Genomic DNA, 24,980 nt, shown 5'->3' on the forward strand with positions numbered 1-24,980 from the left:
ACAGAAAGTATTTCATTTTTATATTTTCCCTATTCCAGAATTCAGGATACTGATCACCTCTGACCCATTATCAGTCTTGTGATACGAAACAGATGTCCAGCACATCATGAACAATGTCAGGGAGAGGGAAGTCTGGCTTATCTTTCCTTTAGTAACCTTAAAATGATAACTAGAAAAAAAAAAACAAAACGACACCTTCTCTTCAGAATTCACATGCAACTTCCATTAGTCCCACAAAGCTGTCCCTCCATTTTACAAGAATTTCCCATTTGTTATTAAAGAGCAGGAACATGGTAATTTAAATTACTCCTTGCTTTCATTTTCAATGACAAAAAAAAAAAAAAAAAAAATAGAGGCAGGAGGAAGGCACTTGTTTCAATAAAAGAGCTGAAATAGAAAAATTTACTCCTTTTATGTTGGAATAGAGCAGCAGACCTATGGAAAGAATAAGGTTCTGCACAGCTGTTGTAATTGCACAGAAGAGGAGCTGCCAATAGCGTACACTACTTACAGAGTCATTTAAGGAACTTTGATAACTGTCCACCTAAATGCAATGTATTTCCCTCAGGAACCAGAAAAGAGGTTTTATTGCACTCTGGTTTTCCCTCTTTCAGTAGCTTTTGAAAATTATTCAATTTTCAGTTTATTTTCAGTTTAATCATATTTTATAATTTTTAACTATTACTTAAAACTCAGTGTAATCAGCCCATCTGTTAGCAATGGTTATAAAATTATGTTGAAGATTAAAAATCTGATGCAGTGTCAATATGTCCTGGCATAATTAAGCTTGTTTTATGATGAATGACTAGGATGTGGCTTTTGTCTACTTGAGCAGCTTTAAAATGGCACACCTTTTGTAGACTTCATGTACAAAACGTGAAGGTATGTATAGAGCAAATTAAAAAAAAAAAAATTAAAAACTCAGATCTTGTATTCATAGATGTAGTGTTTTTCAGGCCTTGGGAAATGCCAGCAGAGTAATTCCACATCAAACCCAAATTCACTGCATTTTTCAGTCCATCAAACACTATCTTGGATCTACTCCCTGTAGAATGTCACCCAAATAGGCATTAAAAAACACAAATTTGCTAAATTGATTATTTGCTTTAGAGAGAGCCAGCATGACCTATATGGGCACTGGTGGAAAAATTAGCACAGCATTCAGTTACATAAATTGAGAGTATTGCTAAAAATACTTTATTCTTCAGTATTTGAAGCGCTGCAACACAGCCTAGTCTACCCCCAGTAAGAGATAACATTTTAAGCACTTTCATTCTGGCATTCCTGTGAAACAGCCATATATAATCATATCTATTGGAAAATCATTCTTTACGTGGACACTTTTTATCCCTTTAAAATGAGTCCTTGCAGGGGGTGGGGAAAAGTCCATTTTGCAAAAATAAAACTGTGTAAACCCTTTGTATAGTCTATGTTCTAAACTTCCTGCAAAGTCTTCCTCCCCTACAAACTCTGCCTGCAGATGAAGTGTTTTAACCTTGCCCTCTTAATTTATTCGACATTCTAATTTTCAGTAAGCAGATGCCGCCTCTTTTCGTGCTTGTTTCCACATTGTTCCACATTCTGCCTGTGTTGTTTCTGCACGTGTGAATATTCAATTATCTATTTCTCCCTGATTCTGCAACTGATGCACTGAATGTCTGTACAGGTTTGGGGGAGGGTAACTGGGGAAGGCAAAACTTAAGAGGAAAAAGAGTTACAGGAGTTTGACCTATTCCAAGTCAGATACTTAACCTGAAAGCTGCCAAGTTAAGAAGAAAATCAGAAGCCACAATTAGAAAGGCAAGGATTACAAAAACACTAGTGCACAGAAGCAGAATCGCTACACGCTGGCTCATAACATATAAGCATTTCTTTGGTCAGCACTTGGGTGTGAAATGCTCAAGAGAGGCCAAAGAGCCTGTTGGTGCTGCTGCTTCTGGAGACTGGGGGGTTTTGGGATAAAAAAAAAAGCACAAAGCAGCTGATTGCTGTTGTGGTTATTTTATAGCTAAGAAGAGCTGATGAAACATCTTGGGCCTCCAAGGTGAAGTATGCGATATAAAGGGTGAGATCCCACTCTTTAGGGGAACGGCCCAAAAAAGGAGATCACAGCACAGGCATAAAAGTGCAAAGGCTGCCCAGACCTTGTGGCCCAAAAGCCTAGCTGCAGATAGAAGTAGCTTTGATGTGTAAATCTGAGGAATTCAGGGCACAGGCTTTCACACTCGAGAGTTGGTAACCGCTGCTGCGTTATTCACTCGTAAGGACACCCCGGCTCCTCGGCGTCCCCACCAGCGGCAACCTGCGCCAGCCCCAGCGACCTGCCCCGGCACCGCTCCCCCGCTGCGCTCACCGGGCAGGGCCATCAGGCCTGGAAATTATACTCTTATTAAGGGCAGCTTTAAAGGCTCTCTGGAGAAACCGAGCTAAACTGCATTTCAGAGCTACGTACCGCAACTGGTAGGCTGAGAAGGGACAGGGGTCGGGCTCAGAGTTTCCCAAAAACGGCACAAAGGTTACGACAGCGGAGGCGAACCTGGAGCCGGCACGCAGGAGCCTCCAACTGGTGCAGCTTCAGCAGCCGGGGACACCGAGCGGAAAAAAAGTGGCAGAGCGAGGACCTGCCGATGGAGAAGCTCCAGCTCACGGGGCAGCCTCTGCCGGCGGGGGTCCTGCAGAGCCGCAGCTGGGCCCAGAAGCCAGCCTTGCTCTCCCACCGCCCCTCGGCCAGCGCAGAGCCGCTGCTGGCACCAGAGTGCTCTGCCTGCTCTTGCATCCACGCCCTTCTCTTTTCTTACCTGGCAATAAAGAACCAGTTTTTGCTCACCTGGCAAGGGCTACGTGGCATTTTCTGACTTCAGGTGCAGCAAAGCACCCCCTTCTGTCCTGTAGGTCCTGCAACAAAAGCAAAAAGACCCAGATAGGAACGTGTGGCACAAAAACTCAGAGGAGATAAGAGCTTGGCCTGAAAGACATCTGTGTAATCAGTGGAACCCGATGATTAAGAGCCAGAGCAGAATCCTGACACTAACAGGAGCATATGTGTTGTCCTGAGGCTCCGTGGCTGTGGTACCCTTAACTAATTTAATGCAATTGCACAGCTGTTTAAAACTGCTATTCACCAGCACAGACAATTGGTGATAACAACCGGAGCGGTAAAAGCGTCTAAAGGGCAGAACAAACATGATAAATAACTTTCTTGCCTTACCCTCCCGCCTTTCAGCCCTTGCCCCAAGAGGCACGGGCTGCTTTGCATGAGGAAGCTGCCCCGTCCACATCCTAAACCCAGGCCCCCGGCGCCGCTCAGCAGCCTGCCCCACCCATTGCAATCCCTCCCCTTGCTCTCCAGAAGTTCCGAAATTATTTCAAAGCTACGGCTGTGGTAAGCTATGAGGCCCAGGAATAAAAGCCTCCAAACTGGAGGCGTTCAAAATACACTTTGCATTAGTGTCTGGGAGCACACTGGGCTTTACAGAGGCTGAGAAATTAATTGATCCACCACCTGCAAACTAGGAAGTAGATGTCACCGAAACAAAATCTGGTCCTTCACCTGGTCTGCTGCCGCCAGGGTGAGGCTCAAAGCCCCAGGGATCCCTACGCACATGTTTTAATTATTATAACTACCCTCCTCTTGAAAATGGGACATGTGTGTTTGTGTCCCCGCACATCACACACAAATAGAACTTCAAATACCTGCCAAGCTTTGGCCCGGCAGCTCACACAGGGCACTGGATTTTTAAAGTGTAAATGACCTGCTAGGAGAGCTGGCCCTTGCATGCTGAGTTCCAGGAGATCAAAGGAATTAAAACAAGCAAAAAAAAAAAAAAAAAAAAAAAAAAAAAATCCTGATGTAGAGCCTGTACAGCTCCCATGCATCTAGAGGAAAGCACTGCCTGGCTGTAGGCTTGCTTTGTGTGAGGGGAGCACTGTTGGCACTCAGGTTGGTGTGCCAGGCAAAGGCGCTGCAGCTGCAGCTCCGCTCTGTGCAGCAGGAGTGAGAGAACTCAGCAAAAAAAAACACAAAACTTTCTAACCTGAGAATTACTGGAAAAGGAAAGGTGATGTGCTGCGAGTAGATGGCCCGGCTGGAAACGGCAAGGGTAATAAAATTCACCTCCCTGTATCACTAACCAGGCCCTTAAAAGCAGCATTTGATTTGGAAACGTTGCTCACTGGACAAAGTCAAACCCGTTCCTGTCCAGCAGGCCAGGCTATTGCTGCAGCATATTCTGCAGGTGGCATTTGCATGAGCAGCAGCAGGAATTTCATAGGTCTGCTCAGATAGCACGGCGGCAGGGAACAGATCAGCAGGTAAAGCAGAGAAGTGCATGGTACCCGTAAACCATAAAGAGAGAAAGATTTAATTACATGCTTGGTTAATATTTACAAACATTGAAGTTGTTGTTAGATATGTAAATAAAACACAGAAATAAGAGACAGGGTCTGCAGTAGCCAAGCAAAGCCAAACAGAACAGGTTAGAGTATTTATTGTGAACTGGCATATGCCTGGAGTATGGAAGGGAGACAGGCTGTATCAACTGAAAGAATAAATAAATAAATATTGACATTGTTCTACACCTGTTTAGCCTCTGGAGACCGGTGATTTGTGGGACCATATGTTGGACAAAATGAGACTGTTCATTGATAATTGTAAATGTGGTGACCCCTTGCAAACTGGATATTAAAAATATTAAGTAAATGGCACATTTTAATTATACAGTAAAGAGGCTGTTCTCCACCATTAAAAGACTGCAGCTGTCAGGAGGAATTGATCATATGACAGAAGGTAACATTTATTTGATAGTAGACCTTGGTAAATGACATCCCAAATGATCTTTAGATTCTCAGACAAACACATTCCGTTCAGACGTCGGTTTACCCATGAGGCTTCAGTCTTTGTCTTTCAGCTGAGACAATTTTTATCTGTTCCTCGTATACTTATAGGGCTTGTTTGTTTTTTTATTTTTGTTTTAATCTGCTTTGCAGTATTTAAATTTCAAATGAAGTATTATTAAATGAGAAACTGTAAACGATGGAGTGTGGAATTGGAAGTCAACACATTTGTTATTCTTTTTGCCAAAGGTATTGAGTAAGTTGCATAATTACCACAGTATTATATCATCTTTGTCAACATAAACAGAGATTCCGATCAGCTTCGAAAGTGCCATTGGTGAACAACTGAACGTGCAGACTCCAGAGAAGAGCAGCCCAGGAGGAGCTGAGAGCGTTCACGATGCCTTATGAAGTTGCATAAGGAAACGAAGTAGAGACAGGTAGCAGGTAGTCACCAGCAGAGATGCCAAATGCTCTCATGTATATGCTTCTGCACCTGAGGCAGAGGAGAGAAACTGCAGCCAGTTTTTGTAGCTTCCTTCCTGCCTCCTGTGATCTGACTTTAAGACAACTGTGTGAAGGTAAAGCAGCAGCCCGTGGGGATTGATTCTTCTCGCTGATCCAGAGAAACCCTTCTATAGGCAGGGTTTGATTTCCACCCCCCCCCCCCCTCCACTTCTGATTTTATGAAGCGCGCATTCCTTGTCTCACATTGCGCCGATCCTGTGGTGAGGCACTTGCAGAGTCTGAAGGTTGGGGCACGTGAAGTAAGGAGCTGGAAGAAAGCATGCTGCTATTCCATTGGAAGCGAAGGGCAGCGTAGGCCCGTAGAATACCTCTTCCTTCCCTTCCTTGCTAACATCCAGCACCTGCAGGCCAAAGCGTACGAAGTATTTCAGAAGAAGAAAGCTCAAACACGTTTGCCAGCACACACCACACGCACATCCTATCAGCCCCAACAGAAAGGTAGCTTCAGATCATTTATTGTATTTATGGAGCTGGCGATCTACTGGTGTCCTCATCGCCCAAGTCTCTTGCCAGCTGAAGCACTCAGCAGCACGCAGTGACGTTGGGTCCTGCTTCCAGGCAGCAGAATGCCCAACCATGCACACAGGGTGCTCCGTGCAGGAGCACTGCTGGTGCCACACAGTACGAATCGCTGCTCAGCGCGGTGGTGCGTAGGGAGCTCTGCGGTAGCTGGAAAGGCCAACTAAAGGAATGACTTAAAGAAAATGAAGATATATAGAAAAAGGGGATTTTTTTTTTTTTTTTTTTTTTTTCTTGCAAAGGAGTGCCGCAACCCCATATCTGCTGCAATTGAAGATAAAAGGGCTAGTTTTGCTGCTTAAAGCCAGGCACGCTGCCAACAACTGAGAAGGGGCAGCGCACACTGCTCTGCCAAAACACTCATCATACCACTTTTCTCCTCAATGCGGGGACTGTCTCAGGCAGGCTGCCAGTCCACCACCAGTTTGGGGATGTGGACAAATGTCCACTTAAAAAAGCAAGATCCCAGGATCATTTTCACTTGTCACTAAGCAGTATTAAAACCCAGGTGCAATACTGCAAACTACCTGCTGATTATAAACGAGCGCGTTGGTGGAGCGCAGCCACTGCCTTGACACTCTGCTATTACTCCATCTGAAGCACTGTACGTCAGCTGGTGTTATCCAAGCCAGTCTCAATGATTTTTCCCAGTAACTATCGTTCGTTATGGTACCTGACAGCTTACTAAAACACAATTATACCATGGTTTTAACTCCTTCTCTTGCACGGTCCGTTCTTCACGAACTCATGCTAGTAAGTGTTCACTATAAGACAGCAGCTCAACATCCAATACATTCCCTTCTTATGCTACGTCTAATTTCTAGTTTTATGGAACAGTTTGGAGGTAAAATCCTAAAAATCCAAAAAGTTGGAAGCTAATTAAAATGTTGTTTATCAGCAAAAGTAGAGAAACTGAGATGTAAATAAGAGTTTCCTCTGTAACTGCCCAGCTGGTCACAGAGCGATGACTGTGATGCAGATTTGCTTCACTTAGAAACTTACAGAAAGATAAGAATTCCTAATTTCTGTACAGGAATGCCTGAAAGCCATGGATCTGCAGTCAAGCTGCTCTTATACAAGATGAGAGAGCAGAAGAGTTTGTTGGACAACCTATTGCCTACAGCAGGGATCAAAAAACTTCCATTCAAGCTTTGAAGCAGCAAGCACTAGGGCAGGTTCCAGGCTGACTGAACTTTGTCAAAGAATAACTCGTTAACTCTGGCTGCTCTTCAGAAAGACAACTCTGAGAGAAAAAAACACAAGGCGGGCTGAAAAATTGTTAGCCCGTGCCCCATCATCCATTTCTGCAAGGCTTTTTACTTTTGAACTTGATTGTGTAACCCGAGAATATATACCCATTATTTTACCAAAACCTAGCCAAAGGAGAGGCTCTTCAACCCTGTTTTACTAGAATATCTTAGAAGAATTGCATTTATTGGCTCATCGAGAAATACTTTTAATATCCACAGTATTTCCTCTCTGTTTATGCAGGTTCAGTGGCTGCATAAAAAATACCCTTAATCTCTCCACTTCGCATGCATTTTCCATTTTGAATAACCTCTGTGCAAAACGTATCCATGCAAAATTATTGGAAAAGACTTTAAAGGAAACCTAAATCACTCACCTGGATACACGCCAAAGGCTCATTTGTCCAAATCGAATAGCCACCAACTAAATATATTCTACCATTGTGGACGGCAACTCCAGACTCATTTTGACCTAAAGCAAAAAAGGAAATAGAAAACACTTTCAGTGTTTAATTAACCCTTTTAACACTGAACGTTGGAGTTCTGTAATAGGATGCAAATGCACCTGGCAGGAACTTGACTGTTTCAGAATTCACAGCGTGTAAGAGTGAAGGTGAAGCGTGAGGGCCGTTCTTTGCTCTCCGCGGGAGCCCCGTACGGTGCTGTCCAGAGAGACATCCCAGATGAGCAATAAACTGAGGCTGTGCAGGGAACCATCTGCTGCCTCCTCAACGGCACAGGTTTCTGTACGCCTGTATTTCATAGGTGACAGGCAAACTCCCCCCCCCTCCACCCCGTCCCTCAGCTACTGTCGCACACGAACATCCAAACAGACACTTGGGCCGAGAGAGCTGAACGCCCCCCCCGCACAGCTTCACCCCCCAGTTCCTCCAGGTACAAGTATGGTGAAAACGGCAGAAGCTGCTGCACAAGCTCAGGCCCATTGCAATGGTCTCCTGAACAAGTCTGGGAGCTTTGAAGGATAAACACAGCCTTTCGAAAAATCTGCACTACCCAGCACAACAGGCACATTTACCATCAGTTGCAGAGATGTAAAGGAAGGCTTAGATGGCTTCTTAAGGTGCAGGTTGTGGGAACAACCCACCAAAGGTTACCTGAGGAGAGGCTGCTATCTCACAGAATTTAATGGTGTAGGGTCAGCTCCAGAACAAGGGTGCCTGTGGTGCCAGCGCTTTGGCAGCTGCAAATCAGATGATGTCCTTCTCAAAGGCTGTCAATGTCTCCAGATAATAGAATAAAATAACCAGAGAGCAAAAAGGATATGAAAAACCCGTTCTGTTTGACAATGCGTAACTACTTTTTCATCCATGCCTCTCTCCCCAATATCCATGAAGTACTCTGATGACCTGACTCAGGAACCAAGCAACCCTTCTCCAGATCCCAGAGATCAAGAAACCCAATGCAATATCTTTAAGATACAGAGTTGCCACTATAGCAGCTTTCAGACGTACCAGGAGGAAAATGACATAAGGTGACTGTCTTATTTGTCAGCTGCTCATTTCTCTGACATGGTGTTTCTAGCTATCCTGAGCTTCTAGTTAAACTCCTACACCCTCTGCATCGTGTTCAGTGGTAGATCTCAGAAAGCAATGCAACTCCAAGTGGAGAAGGATGAAAAGGTGGGGTAGGCTCAGTTCTAGGACTCCTAGAGCAGTCAGCGCTGAAACGTTTGGGCAGCCAGCACTGGTACTAATTGAGCTCCAAGTCTGCTTCACAGGAGAATGGTCCCAACACCAATGCTGTCCTGTCTTGGAAATCCAGCCTTTCCTGCAAAGCTACTCTTGGCACTACTCTGAGAACATCATGTGCCTGTCTCTCCCAGGGATTCGAAGGGGTAGTACATCTGGGAATTGTAATGGGTGACAGTGAAATTCGGTGGACTGGGTGGCAGGGACAGTGAGTTACAGTGCTTTGCAAGTGGCTACTGTAACAGTTCTTTCTAATGACGGCCAAGAAGAGCTTTACAGAGCCTGTAGCTAACTGAGCTGCTCAACTCATCCCTGACTTGACAGAATCCCAACAAAGACACCTCCTTTCAGGTGATGTATTAAGAAGATACTGTTTAGAAATAAGTGATGGTTAATGGATTCCGATGACAGCTTTGCCCCATAATGCCAGCAGAAAGCACTACAAAATGATGTTATCATGGTAGAGACACTTCTGCCTCTTGTACATTCAAGCAGGGAGCTAAATCTATCACTGCAGGCAAGCTTTTGGAGAATCAAAATAAGTCCTGGTAATACTATGACAAATTATTTTTGACTGCTTAATTAAATTAATGTGCACCTTCTTAAAAAATTAGTCTACAGTGTCCTAAAATTAATGTTTTGTAGAACACTGAATGCCAGAATAGTAATCAAAAGTGTCTTGTTGGCCAACGATCGTCCCTAAATTGGAGGCAATTGCAGCGAAGTCACAGAGTTCCACATACTAAAGGCATCTAAAGGTAAAAGAGTCGATGTTTTACTTGAATAGTAGCGAGTTCCCTCTTTTGGTGTACAGTACTTGCCTGTCAGCATGTTGAAGCTGCAGCGCGTCCACTGGTCAGTGTCTATGCTGTAGGAGTCTATGTGCCGAACCAGGATCCGATCATTGTTGTAGTCCAGATCATTCCCACCTAGCACGTAAAGTTTCCTTTGGACGGCAGCCATGGAGTGATACACTCTTCTCTGCAACATTGGGCTACGGCTTAACCACTTGTTCTGGAAAGAGAAAGAGAGAACTTGTCTCAGCGCTGCTCAAAGACATACCTGTACCAGTAGCACAGTAATAGTAGCACATTAGTGGAGCCATAGTAGCACACTAGTGGGCCTGGGCAAACCTCAAGGAGTTCAACAAGGCCAAGGGCAAGGGCCTGCCCATGGGTCGGGCCAATCCCAAGCACAAATACAGGCTGGGCCGTGAGTGGATGGAGGGAGAGCAGCCCTGCCAAGAAGGACCTGGGGGCAGTAGTGGATGGAAAACTGACTATGCCTATGAGCCAGCAACGTGCAGTTGAAGCACAGAAAGCCAACCATGTCCTGGGCTGCATCAAGGGAAGTGCAGCCAGCAGGGCGAGGGAGGGGATTCTCCCCCTCTATTCCACTCTCATGAGACCCCACCTGCAGTGCTGGGTCCAGCTCTGGGGCCCCCAGCGTAAAAAAGACATAGACCTGTGTCGACCAGGTCCAGAGGATGCCACCAAGATGATCAGGGGCCTGGAACACCTCTCTTATGGGGACAGGCTGAGACAGCTGGGGTTGTTCAGCCTGGAGAAGAGAGGGCTCTAGGGAGACCTTATAGCGACCACCCAGTACTTAAAGGGGGCTACAGGAAAGATGGGGAGGGACTCTATCAGGGACAGTAGTGATAGGACAAAGGGTAATTGTTTTAAACTGAAAGAAGGTAGATTTAGATTAGATATAATGAAGAAATTCTTTACTGCATGGTGGTGAGGCGCTGGCCCAGGGTGCCCAGAGCAGCTGTGGCTGCCCCCTCCCTGGAAGGGTTCAGGGCCAGGTTGGACGGGGCTGGGAGCCCCCTGGGCTGGGGGAAGGGGGCCCAGCCCGGGGCAGGGGGGTGGAACTAGAGGATCTTTAAGGACCCTTCCAGCCCAAACCATTCTGTGATTCTTCTTACGCTTGGCCAGAAATCACAAGTGTATATACTTGTGTTGTTCATGTTAAACACGCGTGCTGGTTATAGCACTGACTAGGCATACCGGACTTTCAACACGTGGTTTACAGTCCTCACATTTAAATTCATTAATTCAATAGTATTTCGTTTAGCTCATCAGGTTTCAAAGATTTTTTTCTTCTTTATAATTCAGTAGCAAATCCTCCTTAGGCAAGACTATTAGATGTCTCCTCTGTATACAGTGCTAAAATTATCTGTAACAGCTAGCTCTGTTATGAGAGGAGAAAAATTCTTCTACCTTTCGTTATTCAGGTGCTTATTTGATCTTATCCTTGGGGAATGAAGCAAGAGGGAAAAATAATTTCCTAAAGAATCTTCTCGAATGATTCATGTATTTGGTTTAACGCTAACCCTTTATTTGTGGGCACTTACAGAGTAATGTCATTTTGGGTATTTTTCTTCCTGGTTAACAGTAATCAAGAATTCTACCTGTTCAGGGGAGGGGCAAGAGGACAGGGAAGAGGGATTAAAGGACAGTATTTTAAACCTAAGAAAACAATTGCTCCTGCTACGCTTACCAAATCAAACAACCTGGCAGTGGATGAGCTTAATTTTTTTAAGTGAAGGAAGTTAAAATCTGCGAGGAAATTCTTTGCATTACATATGCTAGCGCTTGCGGTAACTCAAGAGCCTCTAATACTACTGCCTTTTAACCTCCGCAATATATAGCTATACATTTCAATGTGTAATAGTTGAATATTAGGCATTAATGTTTGCATTAGTAGTCCAGTCTCTTAACACCAGACTACAGACACCATCTGCTTTGCAAAGCCTGCCTGCATCCCCTGATTATATCTTTAGCTTCCTCCACTGCAGTGCCTGCCAGGTGAGCCGCAAAGCACTGCAAAGGCAAAGAAACAGAGGGGCCTGGTGGGGTCATTTCTAATAAGCCGGCGTGTGAATACTAATCAGTGGTGGGGAAGCAGAGGTCACCCCAGCCGGCTTGTTGGCAGGTAGCTGTGTGCTCTGTGGCAGATGGCAGGCATTATCGACTCGCCACAAAGGCCTCGCGCAGAAGCAAGCGCTGGTGCTGAATGATAGAGTTATTGAGATTCTGTGCGAGATGCAAGCAGATGTGATGGTTTCCAGTACCCACCGTAAACAATATGCCAGCAGAATTTTTAAAAAGAGCCCGTGTGTACAAACACGAAGCGGACCTCATTTGAAGAATGCGAGCGCACAGTTCCGCTGTAACTCTTTAGGCACCAGGCCGGGTTTCTCGCCGGCGGCACAGCGTGCTGAGGTAGCCCATGCCACTGGCATTTTGGGGTGCAACTTTCACGTCAGCAAGTAAAGAATCAAAGTGAAAGATACACAACAGAGACAGCATCTAAATACGCGCATCCCTCATAAGCAAAGTAAGGTTGCTGCCTGTAATTGCTACTTGGATTTAGGACAGAATCAGCATTTGTACAATCAGTGCGTAAAATTGTACCTCAGAAAGAAAGAGGCAGGTGTGTCACTGCCTGCTTTCTGCTCCAGGACCCATATGTGCTATGCTTTAAAAAGTCGGTGGGAACCACATCGCAGAATCTCCTGGCACAATTCGGTTCCAAATACAGCAATCAAAACCTCTATCCTACAATCAGAAAAGTCAATACTCTTCCACGTGGGTGTAAATCAGACTATGCAACTCTGATTGCGAGCTTAGGACTTTTAATTCCTAATACAAGCAAGAGGGCATAACCATGCCCTAACCCTCTGAAATGGTTACTGAGCCATGCTAACCTAATCAAAACACATACATAATGTATGAAACAATTCCTAAAAGATATTTTAGGTGCCTGGGTAATGAAATGATGGGCACCCTTGCAGTCAGCAGAATAAGTCTCACCCAGGTAGTATAGTTCTGAAAGTATGCAGAAAACAAAAAGCCCATATATGCAATTCAAAGCAGAATTGCCAATGACAAGGAGCAGTTTTGTGACACTGACTTTGAGTGTATGTTGCCACGGGCTGCTGGATTACCAAAAAAAAAAAAAAAAAAAAAAAAAAAAATGAACAGGCAAAATAAATACTGATGAATACAGGGGATTTAAAGCACATTTCTGTATTTAATCTAAGATGTTTCTAATACCTACAGGCTTAAAAAAAAAAAAAAAAACAACATAATAAAAAGTCAGGGTCTCTGTTATTCTGTTAAACTGACACATCAGTACAAAGTAAACTTAAAACACCACTAATTCAAATGGCCAGCATTTTTAGCCTTAGCAAATACACACACTGATTCTTGTAAGAGACCTGTCTGAAGCAAAACATATGAGAAAAAACACATACGATACAGATACCCACCTGCTTAGGATCATAGACCATGAGCCTGTTTTGATACTGTGCAGTATTTGTTACTCCTCCTGTGAAAGAGTTTATACAGGTTACCTTTTTTTCATAGAAGCAAAAACAGGACCGAGATCGGGCACAGCAAAGTAACCAATTCTAGGGTTCATTTGCTGACATAACTACATTGCATACCACGACTTACGCTTACATTCCACTGCACTTTTTAATCTGGCTACAAGGTAAAAAGTAGCATATTTGTCAAACATCTAGAAACAGAAAATAGCAATATCCAAACACTCCCCCCCACACACTTCCTTTGCGAAGCTAATTCTATGGGCTAAAAGTGAGATAAAAATTGATCTGTTTATAAATGACTGTGCATTCAGCTGTCGTCAAGATGCGAAGATAAAACCCATCCCTGTTCCAAGAAGTGTGCAGTGTGTGTCGTGTTCTAAAGGAAGAGGAGGTGGGCTTGCGTCAGAGAGAAGGAAGAGGTTGGAGAGGAGCTCTGCCTAACTAGGAGCGTGACCTGGGGCACCACTGCCAGCTGGAAAGCACAGTGCAAAGCTGTGCAGGTGTGCTCACCTGTATATTTGAAGGAAGTCCTGTATTTAGTCTAGAGAATGTCTCCTGGCTTAGCTGTAAACTTACATTGGGAAGTTCCTCCACAGCGACGAGAAACAACACTACCATTTACTTTCCAATAATGTAAGCAAGGTACAAAGCACCTCAGAAAGACCCGGAATAGAGTCTGACCCAAGTAGATGCCACAAACCAACTGTTTTCCTCAACACAGTATACGTTTAATGCCTGATCATCCAGTTCTCTGTTGGTTTTAAATGGTAAATCTCACCGAGTACACTGGTAGAAAAATTCATCAGTCTCGTCTGTAATCCTACCTGTGTAAACACGTGCTCAAGGCTCCTGCGGGCATGGTGTCACTGCAGCACTGTCACAGGTCCCAGTCCCCGCTCTGTCACCACCCTGGGCCCTTCCCACATGGGAAGATGGGACCGGGAAGAAGGCCTGCAAGCTGCACCTCACCTTTCATCCTGCCAGAAGGTCTGGACATAACTAGGGCATGCCAGTGGGCACAAACCAGTGAAACTCATATTGACAGACAGACTTTTTGTATTACAGTTTTAACAGCATGTGCCAATGACGGACAAAATCCACAGCAACGAGAGGAAGGAATTTCATCCGCCATAATTACATTTGTTGATGCTTCTCTTTTTGTGAGGACGTCGCCTGTTTCAGACTGAGCAGCGGCAGAGCTGCTTTCATTCCTGCTGGCTGAGCTATGGCCCAGTCCTACTCAGGCCACTGGCTTTTCCCCCAGCTTGTGCTAACGTGGCTCCATGCTGGGGAGCCCTCATTTTGCCAGCCTCCAGCTGCCCCTAGTGCAGCATTTTGGCTCAGAGCCATACCGTGATTTTGAAGCAACTCCCCCCACCTCTCACATGTTATTTTCGGCTGTAAGGTGGGACTGGTTTGCCTTCAAGTTAAACCAGCAGCTCTGCTCCAGATGTACACCAGCTGTGCTCCAGTTCCTAATGGGGTGAAAGGGTGTAAAATAATACCAGTTATTTCAGATGGCTTTGGACCAGCTGAGTACCGGGAACTTTTTGTCCAGAGGACCAGAATAAATCTAGTCCAGAGCAAAAACTGCAAACTGTACATGGAGTAGGTACAGAGAACTCGACACCAAAGTGTTATCTACTAACCTGCTCCTACTGGGCTGAGCCACTGGCTAACGTAGATTTACCTTCCGATCGCTCTGAATAACCTGAGCGAGGCCAAGAATCTGATCAACAGATAGCAACAACTACAGGCACATATATTCCAGAACCTTGTCTTCAACCACAGTAGTGAGGAAGAATAACACCGTTATTTGGGTGCACTTGGCAAGCACCAGCCTGTACCGGGGCCCCTACACGCGGCGGGTAGCACAAGCTCTCGGATCAGAGGTGCTCACAGGCCAGGAGACAGCCAGGATGAGAGGGGGTGTTTCCACCACCCTGTGCCGCACGCTGCCCGTCACAGCACCCCTGAAGTACACACGCAAGAGCGGGCGCTGGAAAGCAACGACTGTTCCTGGGTCTAACCTCACGATCTGTTGTTATTTGTCTCTACGCTGCTGTGCGGCCTTCGCGGCGTCAGCGGCCGTCAGCCACGCGCACAAAGCAATCTCTTCTAGTATCTGGTTTGTAATTGGATTTTCTTTTACATCGCTATTTTCACTCCTAGCGTAATGTTTAAAAATGAGACGTCAGATCGGTATTTTGAAAAAGAAAAATCATAGTTACTTGGATGATTACCTCCAGAATGTTAAACTACAGGAACTGCATCAGAAACACAATGCCAGGTCATGTATTTCCATTCAGAAAGGACACCTTAATTTAGGGGGAAAGATGTGGAAGAAGAGAAAGAAGGGGGTTGCTTCCTCATAAAATATTGAAATAACCAAATAAGCAAAATTATTTGCCTCTCTTCACAAAGAGCCCCTCATATCGAGTACACAGCTTACATGTTTTCCCCTGCAATATTGCTCATCTGTGGTGTTTTATCATTACATTCCCTTCACATACCGCTCTTCACTTTTAGATTAATCTGCCAAAATGAGATGCTAAGGATTTGCATACAGATTTGACTACACAAAAATAGATCTGGAATTAATAACAGTCTCTATATGTTTTAATTTCTTCTAGACTGGAGTACCCTTGCCTCCAGCAGTATTCTTGGCTTTGAAAGTCATCAAGCTGATTTGTCTGCTCTTAGGTTATGATGCCACATGCTGCTACACTGTCCCCTGCAATCAAAGTGCTCGCAGAGATAGATTCCATGCCTTTCCCTAACAAGTATATTTTATAGATTGGCAGTTTTGATCTCCCCTCCCCAGGGGGATAATCTGCATCTTAACAGGTTTCTATAGATACATCTGTCATTAAATATGCCATCTTATATCTGCATCAATTTTCAAACTCAAGTTCCTCCTAACTTTGAAGTGCTATAGCAAAAGTTTAAAATTTTCTGCCAAAATTCAAATATAACAAGTCTGCAATGTCCTCTTGAACTATTTTTTTAAAAATACACCAGGCAGCTGGGAAAGGGCAAAAGAAGAGCAATATGTCTCTTAAAAAAATAGGAAAAGGGAAAAAAAAAAAGTTTAAGTGGTACTAAAAATAAGACTTTCTCGGAAAAAAAAAAAAAAAAGGGGTAATTCTGAGATAATTTCTTAAGCTTCTCTGCAGAGCTTTCTATGAGGAAAGGAGTGGAAAGGAAGGAAAGCATCATAACAACACTTTAAAAGAAGTATTTAAAAATACAAACCATGCTATTAAATTTTATGTCAAGCAATAGCAGCTAATGTGGTAGTATCCCATCAGTTAAAGAGAAAAAATGTCTGGCTGGGTAAATGACAGAAAATTTACAGTTTGGTCAGTGCTCACTTGCTTTTATAAACAGAGTGATGACACTTTGACATGAGCAGATTGCTTTGAGGACCAGAGTTTCTGGGAGGCAAGGAGCACCCTCAGGACAAGCCTGTGTCTTTCTTGCTCTTACAGCCATGAGAACACACTCATGGAAAGCCCAGCATACAACATACAACCCACAGATTTAATTTTTTTTTTTTTTTTTTTTTTTAACATTGCCACAGTCACTGTTGCTCATTCCCTTGCAGGCCGTAAATCTGCTTTTTAAGCCCTCCAAGACCCCTAAGTTTCCAACTCATGCAACACTGCCCCTCTCCACAGGGAAGATATTGGAGGATTCCAAGAACCACCTTGTCCAGTCCTTCCCCAGACACGGGAAATATTTGAGGTTGTTGCAGCCCCCCAGACAGTCCACAAACTTCACTGAAAAACACCTTCAAGAAAAGACACTTCCAAAAAGAAAAGGGTGGGAGGGAGTAGATTCAACACCATTTCCCCAATCAAAAATTTATAATCCATATTTATAACATGTCCTAGTAAGACCCCCATATGACTTGAGAAATCTAATCCAATCCAAAACCCCCAGAAAATCTCACAACTCTCTCTGAAGTCCCCGAGTGCTAGGCTGCGTGCGCGAATCCGAGTTCACCGGGAGACGTGTAAAACTACATGTTGGCAAAGAGCTCCCACGTGTATTCCTTCCAGCAAATCCAGGGAATATATAGAAACTCATGACATGCGCCCCAAGGTGCTCTGCTATTTAAAAATAGAAACCTCTCCTCTCTTACGTGTCTGTGTGTTAAACACGAGATAATCCTTCCTCAACATGCAAGCCCACTGCCTTTTACTTCAGCCAGCCCAGGTGCAGGGAGGACAGCTGAGCTGGAGCGTATTCTCCCACCCTAACGAGACCCCTGGAAGATGCCAACAGCAGCTCTGATTAACACTGTTCCACTCCAGCTGCAATCCAGCTGCAAACAAGAGGGGCACAAGCCCTAGTTTGTTTGAGGGTTATTTTTCAAATCATTAAATCCCGATATTCACATTCAATCTAAGAAGAATCAATGGCATCAAACCTATAATATCTATGCTTGAAAGGTGTGAGATCCAGTATCTTTTTTTCAAATCTAATAATAATCATGATAAAACACTGTTCCATACACAGACTAAGACCGGGTCACTGAGGCAATTTTTATGTACTTGTTAACCTCCCGGTCCTGGTAATTTCTGTGCCAGCCGTATCACAAAACTTGATTTTGTCAGATACTGTAAATTCCTATTTATTCCAGATCTATTTTTCATGAAAGAATTTTACAAGCATTTACTAAGAAAAAATTTTCTTCTCCTCACAACAAACAGCATACTTATAGTAAGGTAATACTTTTCACCCCATACCACTCGCAAACTCAGAATAATTCTCCAAGATGTGTAATCTCCATAATTTCTTCGGTCAAAATCTCTACCATTAGGGGAGAAAATTAATAGTTAAAAAAAAGCGTCTTGAATTTTGAAGAAAAAGCTGTTAAATACGAAGCAACTGTATGAGGTTGGCTTGTTTATCACGCCCCCCCGCCCCCGCCAGCTGAGTTTCTATGCGCGTGTCAAGCTGTGGTTTTAGCTGACACACTTAAGGTCGGGCAGCTCAGACCTCAGCGAAACAACAGCATAATACTTTGCTTTAGAGAAGACTTTTCATGTGCTCATCTCCCGAGCACTTGAGGCGGAGGGGAAGCCTTGTTACCCCCAGCTGCAGGTGCAGGAGGTCCCCTGCCTGCCCCTGTCTCCAGGGGCACTACACCTATACGGGGGGAGGAAGGTCAGCATGTATAGAAAAGTAGGTCTCCAGATTTGCATGTGAGCGCCGTGGAGGATGCATGGAAACGGGCATAGTTCAAGTTCTCACTCTTATGGAAAATATCTCCCTGCTTTTATGGGGAATGACTGTTAGTCGGACTCCAAAGGGTTTGGTGCATTTTGTTTCTCTTTCACTCAAATACTTCACTTTTCAAGCATGTGGCGTGCAATTCGTTTGTGAAATGGGTCATGGTGTCAGATGTTAACTGGGGCCTGTAAGATTCATCTTTCTCTAAAATTTCAAAACCATCTGCCCGATGCTGTACTGTCAATACAGAAAACTTATTTTAATGAATTCTCATCTCCTTTTTAAAATAATAAACTAAAATGCAGGCTGTGAAAAAAAAAAAAAAAAAAAAAAAAAAAAAAGAAAAAACGATGACACAAATATAAAAATATGTTCCACACTATACGGAGCTTAGAAAACCTCAAGAACTCCCCTGTGCTGACCAGAGGGTCCAAACCAGTTCCAGAGTGCAGAAGGCTCCCTCTGAGCCTTCTGACAGGTTAAAACCCCAAAGAACTGGTGGCAGAGTAGGGGTCCTCCTGCCACCCAAAACACTGGCCACCCATCTACTGCCAGCCTGCACTTACACTCACAGCATGTTGTTTAGCACATTTCCCTTCCCTGCTGGCTTTGCCATGATTTCATGCTCTATTGTTTTTGATTCCTTCTCGTATTTGTCCCAAAGGAGCAGCAAAGTAAAGCTGAAAATGAATCCCAATAATAATAATAGAAACCCCGTAAGTCTAGCCAGCTTTTGGTTAGCAAAGCCTTTAGAAGACAAGGGGCTGCAGCAGAGGCACTGATGCTTTGGCTGTAGTGCAAGTATATGGTCTGTGTGCACGTCATGCTTTGATGACTCTCTGCATATAGAAGGGCTAGAAATTTATCACTCTTTCATTTATTCACCTGCTAAAAAACTGGGCACATTTTCGTGGTTACCTTGCCAGCTGGTAGTAGCAGAGTGACTTTGAGAGCTCGTGCTGATGACCCGTATTTCCCAGAAAAAGCAGCAGGGATACAGCTCAGAAACATCCCTAACTCAGACTAATTTTTTAATTACTTAATTTTAGGCCACATACTTCAGAATTAGGTTCCCTCCTGCATTACTGATTGCTCTTATGCTATCACCTTATAGCTGATGACTAACAGTGGATTTTTTTCAGCTGTGACTACAGATAGTTTTGGAAAAATAAAACATTTCTCTGCACTGTTCCTTTGCCCCTAAACATACACGTACAGCAAGCTACATTCTGGTCCTAAGCAATTAATTAATAATAGAAAGATAGCTACTGTTACTGCATCTCCATCTATTTTTATTTTTAAAATAACTATATTCACTACACAGAAACCGATTTTCAATCTGTGAGTACATAATTCAGATCAATACCCTACTGAATTACTGCACAGTATGCTCTCGTATTTCATGATAACCTGTCAGAATCTAGCAACTCAGAACTGCTACGCATTTTTTCAAAAACGATATAAAATACAACCCAAAAGTCCTGTCTACCTTATTACACTGCCAAAACATTGCTCCTTACCGTGACTTTACAACAGAAGTTATGTTGGTAGCATTTTCAAATAGAAATGGAACAATACTAATAAAATATTTTTTGTTGTTTTGCCCGGTTTCAAAGAGTTCATCTAATAGGCTTCCACTTACCTCTTCCCCTGATTCTACAGCTGTATTAGAGGCATATCCTTGAACACAATATCACACTGCTTCATTATATAAATGCAGATAGTATTTAAACACACAGGCAGGCATGCATTTCACTTACGTAACTAGGGACGTTAATTAATCCTCAGCATAATTTTCCCTTTCCTAGCATATCTGGAAAGATTAAAAGTGATCTTCAACCAGTCCCACATTTAACATAAAAATCCCTATCAAATAATTCCTTGGGATTTTGTTTTGGTTTGGGTTTTTTGTTTGTTTGGTTGGTTGGTTGTTTTTTTTTTTTTTTGAACCAAAAAGAAAAATAAATTAGGAGTAGAAAATATTACTTTTTTCATGCACTGGAACAAGGACCACACTCTGATGAATGTTTCTAGTGCTGGTTCAATGATTTTATATGAATATGCTTGACACAATTTCCTAAAAAACTCGTTTTTTCATAGAAACTGACACATGTAAACCACTAGAGAGAAATAAAAATATTTTTTTCAAAAATCAAGACACAGCATCCATGTATTTGAATTGCCCAGCACAGACATACATCCCTCTCCGCTGATAAAACAGGAAAGGTAGTGAATAAACAGGGTAATGCTCTGAACACGCCCGGCTGGTACCCTAAAGCAGAAACCCTGTTCCTGTATCATAGCTGGGTCTCAAAGCCCACTGTATGGAATCCACGCTTCAGGATTAATACACAGCACAAATTCTGCAAGACTCCTTCAATGCCAATTGCTGAAGAAAGTGACCCGAAACATCTGCCAGAGATCCTGGTGATTTTCTGCGTTCTGCCATGCTTTTAATTCTGAAGTTGTCATTCCCCCCGCCAATGCAAGTTGCTCCGCTAACCTAAATAACATACTTTGAGAAGGACAGTGAAGGTCTACGTAGCTAACTTAATCTTTCATTCATATACCATCTTTCCACCATAGGAATCCCAGACCACATTAAAATCCCCAGAGGGTACCTACAATGAAGAGGGCAATCACTGAACACTTTCCTCAAGGGCTGGCCCCATTTATTCATTAACTTCCTCGATAAATATTACAACTTTATAACCTTCTGTGACACACTTTTTACTAAAAGGTGGCTGGTTTTCTGTCAAATCTTCTGTAGACAGCACCAACCTTATTCTAAAGTAACTAATACCAGAAAAGTCACTACAAAGACTGATGTCCCGATGTCTTCAACTCCCATCAACGTGCACACGTAAAATGAAAAGTGTATCAGACAGAGTTGCAAATGATATGTTAATTACAAGGCCTATACTTTCACCTATCCTGCCATGAAGCTATGATTACATCCAGGCAGTCCCGTGCACTTGCTGCGGACAGAGCTGTGCATCGTTTCTCACTCAGGTCATTTTGGCCTGTTACAATATCTTTAAGAGCAAGTGGGAGCAATTTATACATCTGCCTTCAAGCCCTGGATTGACACAAGCCAACAACCACTTAATTCTCCATTTCATTATCAGGAATAAATGCAGTGATACCAGATCATACTGCAGAAAGCGGGTCTTTTTTGTGTTGTTTTTAGGAAGCACGCAGAATTTGTGTTCTGAAATTTGGCCAAAAGTGCATTACCATTCCAATTCACCGTGATTTATGAATGCCAACTGGAGGTAGCACATAAGATATACGCAGCTTTGAAACACAAGAGATATTTAGCAGACAAAAAATACTGCATAGGTACGTCACGCTCCTATACTTCTAATCAGGCTTGATTGTATGCTTCTAGGCTTAAACTCTTTGAAATACCCATCTCCTAAGACAAAAGTTATCGTGACACAAGAACCAACGAAGACTTTTTAGTTTCATTCAAGACAGTACTCTGGTATTTTGTTAGTACCTCAAACCGTGTGAAACGTTTTCTACCTGATATCCAAAGAAGACCATCCACCACATATCCTGCGTGGCATGAGAGCGATCGATCGAAGGACTGTACAAAGGTCCACTTGTTCTTCTGGGGGCAATAGCGTTCCACCGTAGGCAACACTTGCCGCAATTCGTTCCTGCCTCCCACTGCGTAGAGGTACTCGTCCACAGCTCCCAGCACGAAGTGTTCCCGACAGTTCTTCATCGGAGCGATCTCGGCCCAGGAGTTAGTGCGGGGGTCGTAGCGACAGGCGGATCGCACCGCGCAAGTGCGCCCTGTGCAGTGCTCCGCCTCCCCACCAGCCACAAAAAGAAAGTCGCCCATGACAGCAACGCAGTGGTGGCTTCTCCCTACAGGCATAGGCGCTAGCTCGCTCCAGTTGGCGATCCCTGCAATATGAACGTTCTCTTGATCTACTGGATTGAAGTACCGCAATTCCTTCACTTTGCAGATTTCACGTTTTTTCCCGCCAATAATGTAAAGAGTGTCCGACTGGAAGCGAGGTCTCGTCCTCCTGGTTTGCCAAACTGGCTGTGCGTAGACGCTCTGGTGGTAAGCCAAGGCCTCCTTAATAAGTGCTGTCGCGGTTTCACTAGCTTGGACGAGAGGATGAGAAAGAGCTACGGTATGCAGTGTATCCACGTCCATAAGGCCAAAGCGGACATACTGGAGCAGTTCGTCCATGTACTGGTAGCGGCAGTTGTGTTCCAACCACCTCACAGCCAGCTAGAAGTGGGGAGAAGGAGGGGAAAAGCAAGACGACAATTATTTGTGTACAATTCTGACAAAATTCTGCCTTTTGCAAACTGCTTGCACTCCAAGAGCAGCTATATACTTGCCTCAGAAGTGATATCCATCAATATAAAAAGCACTTATGAAATCTTGTGGGTCAACATAAAACACACCTACTAAAACTCCAGCTGTAATATTCATAAAAGCATTGTATTGCACCAGTCCTCCCAAATAATTTCCACAGCATTATCAGATTTCAGTACTCCTATGCAATACTCTTGCTGTTCAAACTTAGTGATACTTTAGGAGACTACAATATCCCAGAATCAAGCCGCTGGAGCTATAATCTTAATGTAGGGACTGTATGATCACTGGAGACCACAGATACACTAGAAAGAAAAGTAAGATTGTGGTTATATGATTAGAAAGAAAAGCCATTCCTCTCCATCTTTCATTCTGTCTGTGACAAAATATTGAAGGAATATAACAAAATACATACTGAATCCTGCAATATTTTTTCCCTTCTTCACTTATTTTATTCATAAAGTGAAAAGAGCTATAAAGGGCCCAGAAATTAAGCCAGAGAAGAAAGAAGAAGAGGCTCTGCTGTTTTGGGGCTGACAGAAAGCAGCAAAGACAATTCTAAAACTGTTCAGCAATTGCAGCTGGTATAAACAGCCAAAATTAAACATAGCCTTTAAATTACATAAAGCATATTGATTCCGACCAGGTCTAAAAAAAGGCTAGGAAGACCCTAAGCCATTTCAAGAACTGCTGTGTAAGTTATTCTTGAAAGCCTCCAGTGATGAAGATACCCAAACTTCCTCAGGAAAACCATTCCCATGCTCAGCTATCCTCTCCGACAGATTTTCCTTTTACCCGTGCAGGATCTCTAAACCCTTCAACTCATTGCCCCATTTTCCATCTTTGGGTTTATGTTCCAGAGCTCAGGAACCCCCAGACCAACCCCTGAAACTGATCCATCCGTATAGGATGGAAAGCAGTTTGCTACTTTCCTTTTCTCCTCCACCTCCAATGCATTTTCATGCGCGTGTTGCAGTTTCCTCTTCTCTGAAGGAAACCGTCTCTCAATCCATCTTGGGTCACATTTTCTAAACCTCTGTCGCTTGGCTCACAGTTCTCTGTTATTGAAAGGAAATGCCCCTCTTTCCTACTGTTTGCTGCTGAGAACTGGATATAATCTTCCTCGTAAGGCAGTAGTAGTAGCCAATAAATTGGAAGGCTCTTTTTGTAACAGTTTATGCCGTTCTTGTTTGTACCTCACTACACGAGACTGTCAGTGCACTATGACATTGCTGATTCATGTTTAAACTTAAGACTGAGTACTATTCCCACTTTTTTTTTTTTTTTTTTTTTTCCTGTAGAACTTCCCCAAAGTGCCACGCTTTCTCTGTCGTTACCAAACTCTACTATTTACTTCAGGTCACTGCTCCAAGTTGTCAAGATCATTCTCGATCCTACTTATATTTTTGAAAGTGCTTGAAGACCATTCGTCTGAAAACATAAACCTCGTATTATTCTTTCACCCAAGTCACTAACAAAGACATCGACTAGTTCTGGATGAGGACAGACTCTTCTACTTGATACTTAATTTCGTCCTGACAAAGCACTGGTGTAGCAGGAGTTTCTAACTAGCCGTGGGATAACAGCAGTTTTAGCTAAAACTCACTGCCCTGTACTGCTCACGTGAATGCCACATGAAGGAGCTGAAAAGAAAGGCTTCTGTTACTAATGGCTTTCACATACACATGCTATATCAAACTCATTGCTGCTTTTGTATTCTGTCAGAGAGGGAAGATGACAAACCAAAACCACTTTCTTATTAAGATCAATTTGAAACACTTTTTCTTCACTGTGCTATTCAACCCCTGTGAAACAAAGAATCAATGAAGGGCATCAAAAATTGCAACAGTAGTTCAGTCAGTTAACTGTTCTATTGAGTTTCAAAATGTGCATTAGCTATGTATATTTAGACTTCTTGGTAAAAAAGGCACTAATTAAATAAATGTGAAAGTTTTTGTGGGCTTGAAATCATGAAGCATCATATTCACATGTTCTGAATCAACCAAATCCATGTGTCGGGTGTCTCCTACTGAGTGGTTTTAGGCAACTCCGTGTCTTAGGCCATGAGAATCACTCCTCAAAGTCTCCGGAGGCACTTAGCTCTCATCACTGACTAGACACTTGAAATTGAAGTGCAATTCAGGCCATCTTCATCATGAAGACACCAACTGATTTCATACCAACTGAATGATGTGTGTGTTGCTATATTAAGAGAGAAG

General features: G+C 43.5%; 1 protein-coding gene across 31 annotated transcripts in view; it reads right to left on the reverse strand.

Moving 5' to 3' along the window:
- KLHL32 (kelch like family member 32) overlaps positions 1-24,980 on the reverse strand; it is a 152,445-nt gene that overhangs the window by 18,052 nt on the left and 109,413 nt on the right. For 24 of the 31 annotated variants that reach the window (XR_006166375.1, XR_006166374.1, XM_042802930.1 and 21 more), the window contains 5 exons: positions 21,945-22,671; positions 13,116-13,174; positions 9,658-9,850; positions 7,505-7,599; positions 2,828-2,895 (listed from right to left, as the gene is read on the reverse strand). Coding sequence is in view for 27 of the 31 variants with exons in the window: in XM_042802930.1 (XP_042658864.1) it covers positions 2,828-2,895; positions 7,505-7,599; positions 9,658-9,850; positions 13,116-13,174; positions 21,945-22,671 (1,142 nt within the window). In the remaining 4 variants the exon portion in view is untranslated. Of the gene's footprint in view, positions 1-2,528; positions 2,716-2,766; positions 2,896-4,442; positions 5,703-7,504; positions 7,600-9,657; positions 9,851-13,115; positions 13,175-21,944; positions 22,672-24,980 lie in introns of those variants that run through there. The other 7 variants (XM_042802927.1, XM_042802935.1, XM_042802928.1 and 4 more) reach the window with 3 other exon arrangements.

The sequence above is a fragment of the Tyto alba genome, unplaced genomic scaffold (genome assembly GCF_018691265.1).
Source record: "Tyto alba isolate M040663 unplaced genomic scaffold, T.alba_DEE_v4.0 Super-Scaffold_40, whole genome shotgun sequence".
NCBI lineage: Eukaryota > Metazoa > Chordata > Aves > Strigiformes > Tytonidae > Tyto > Tyto alba.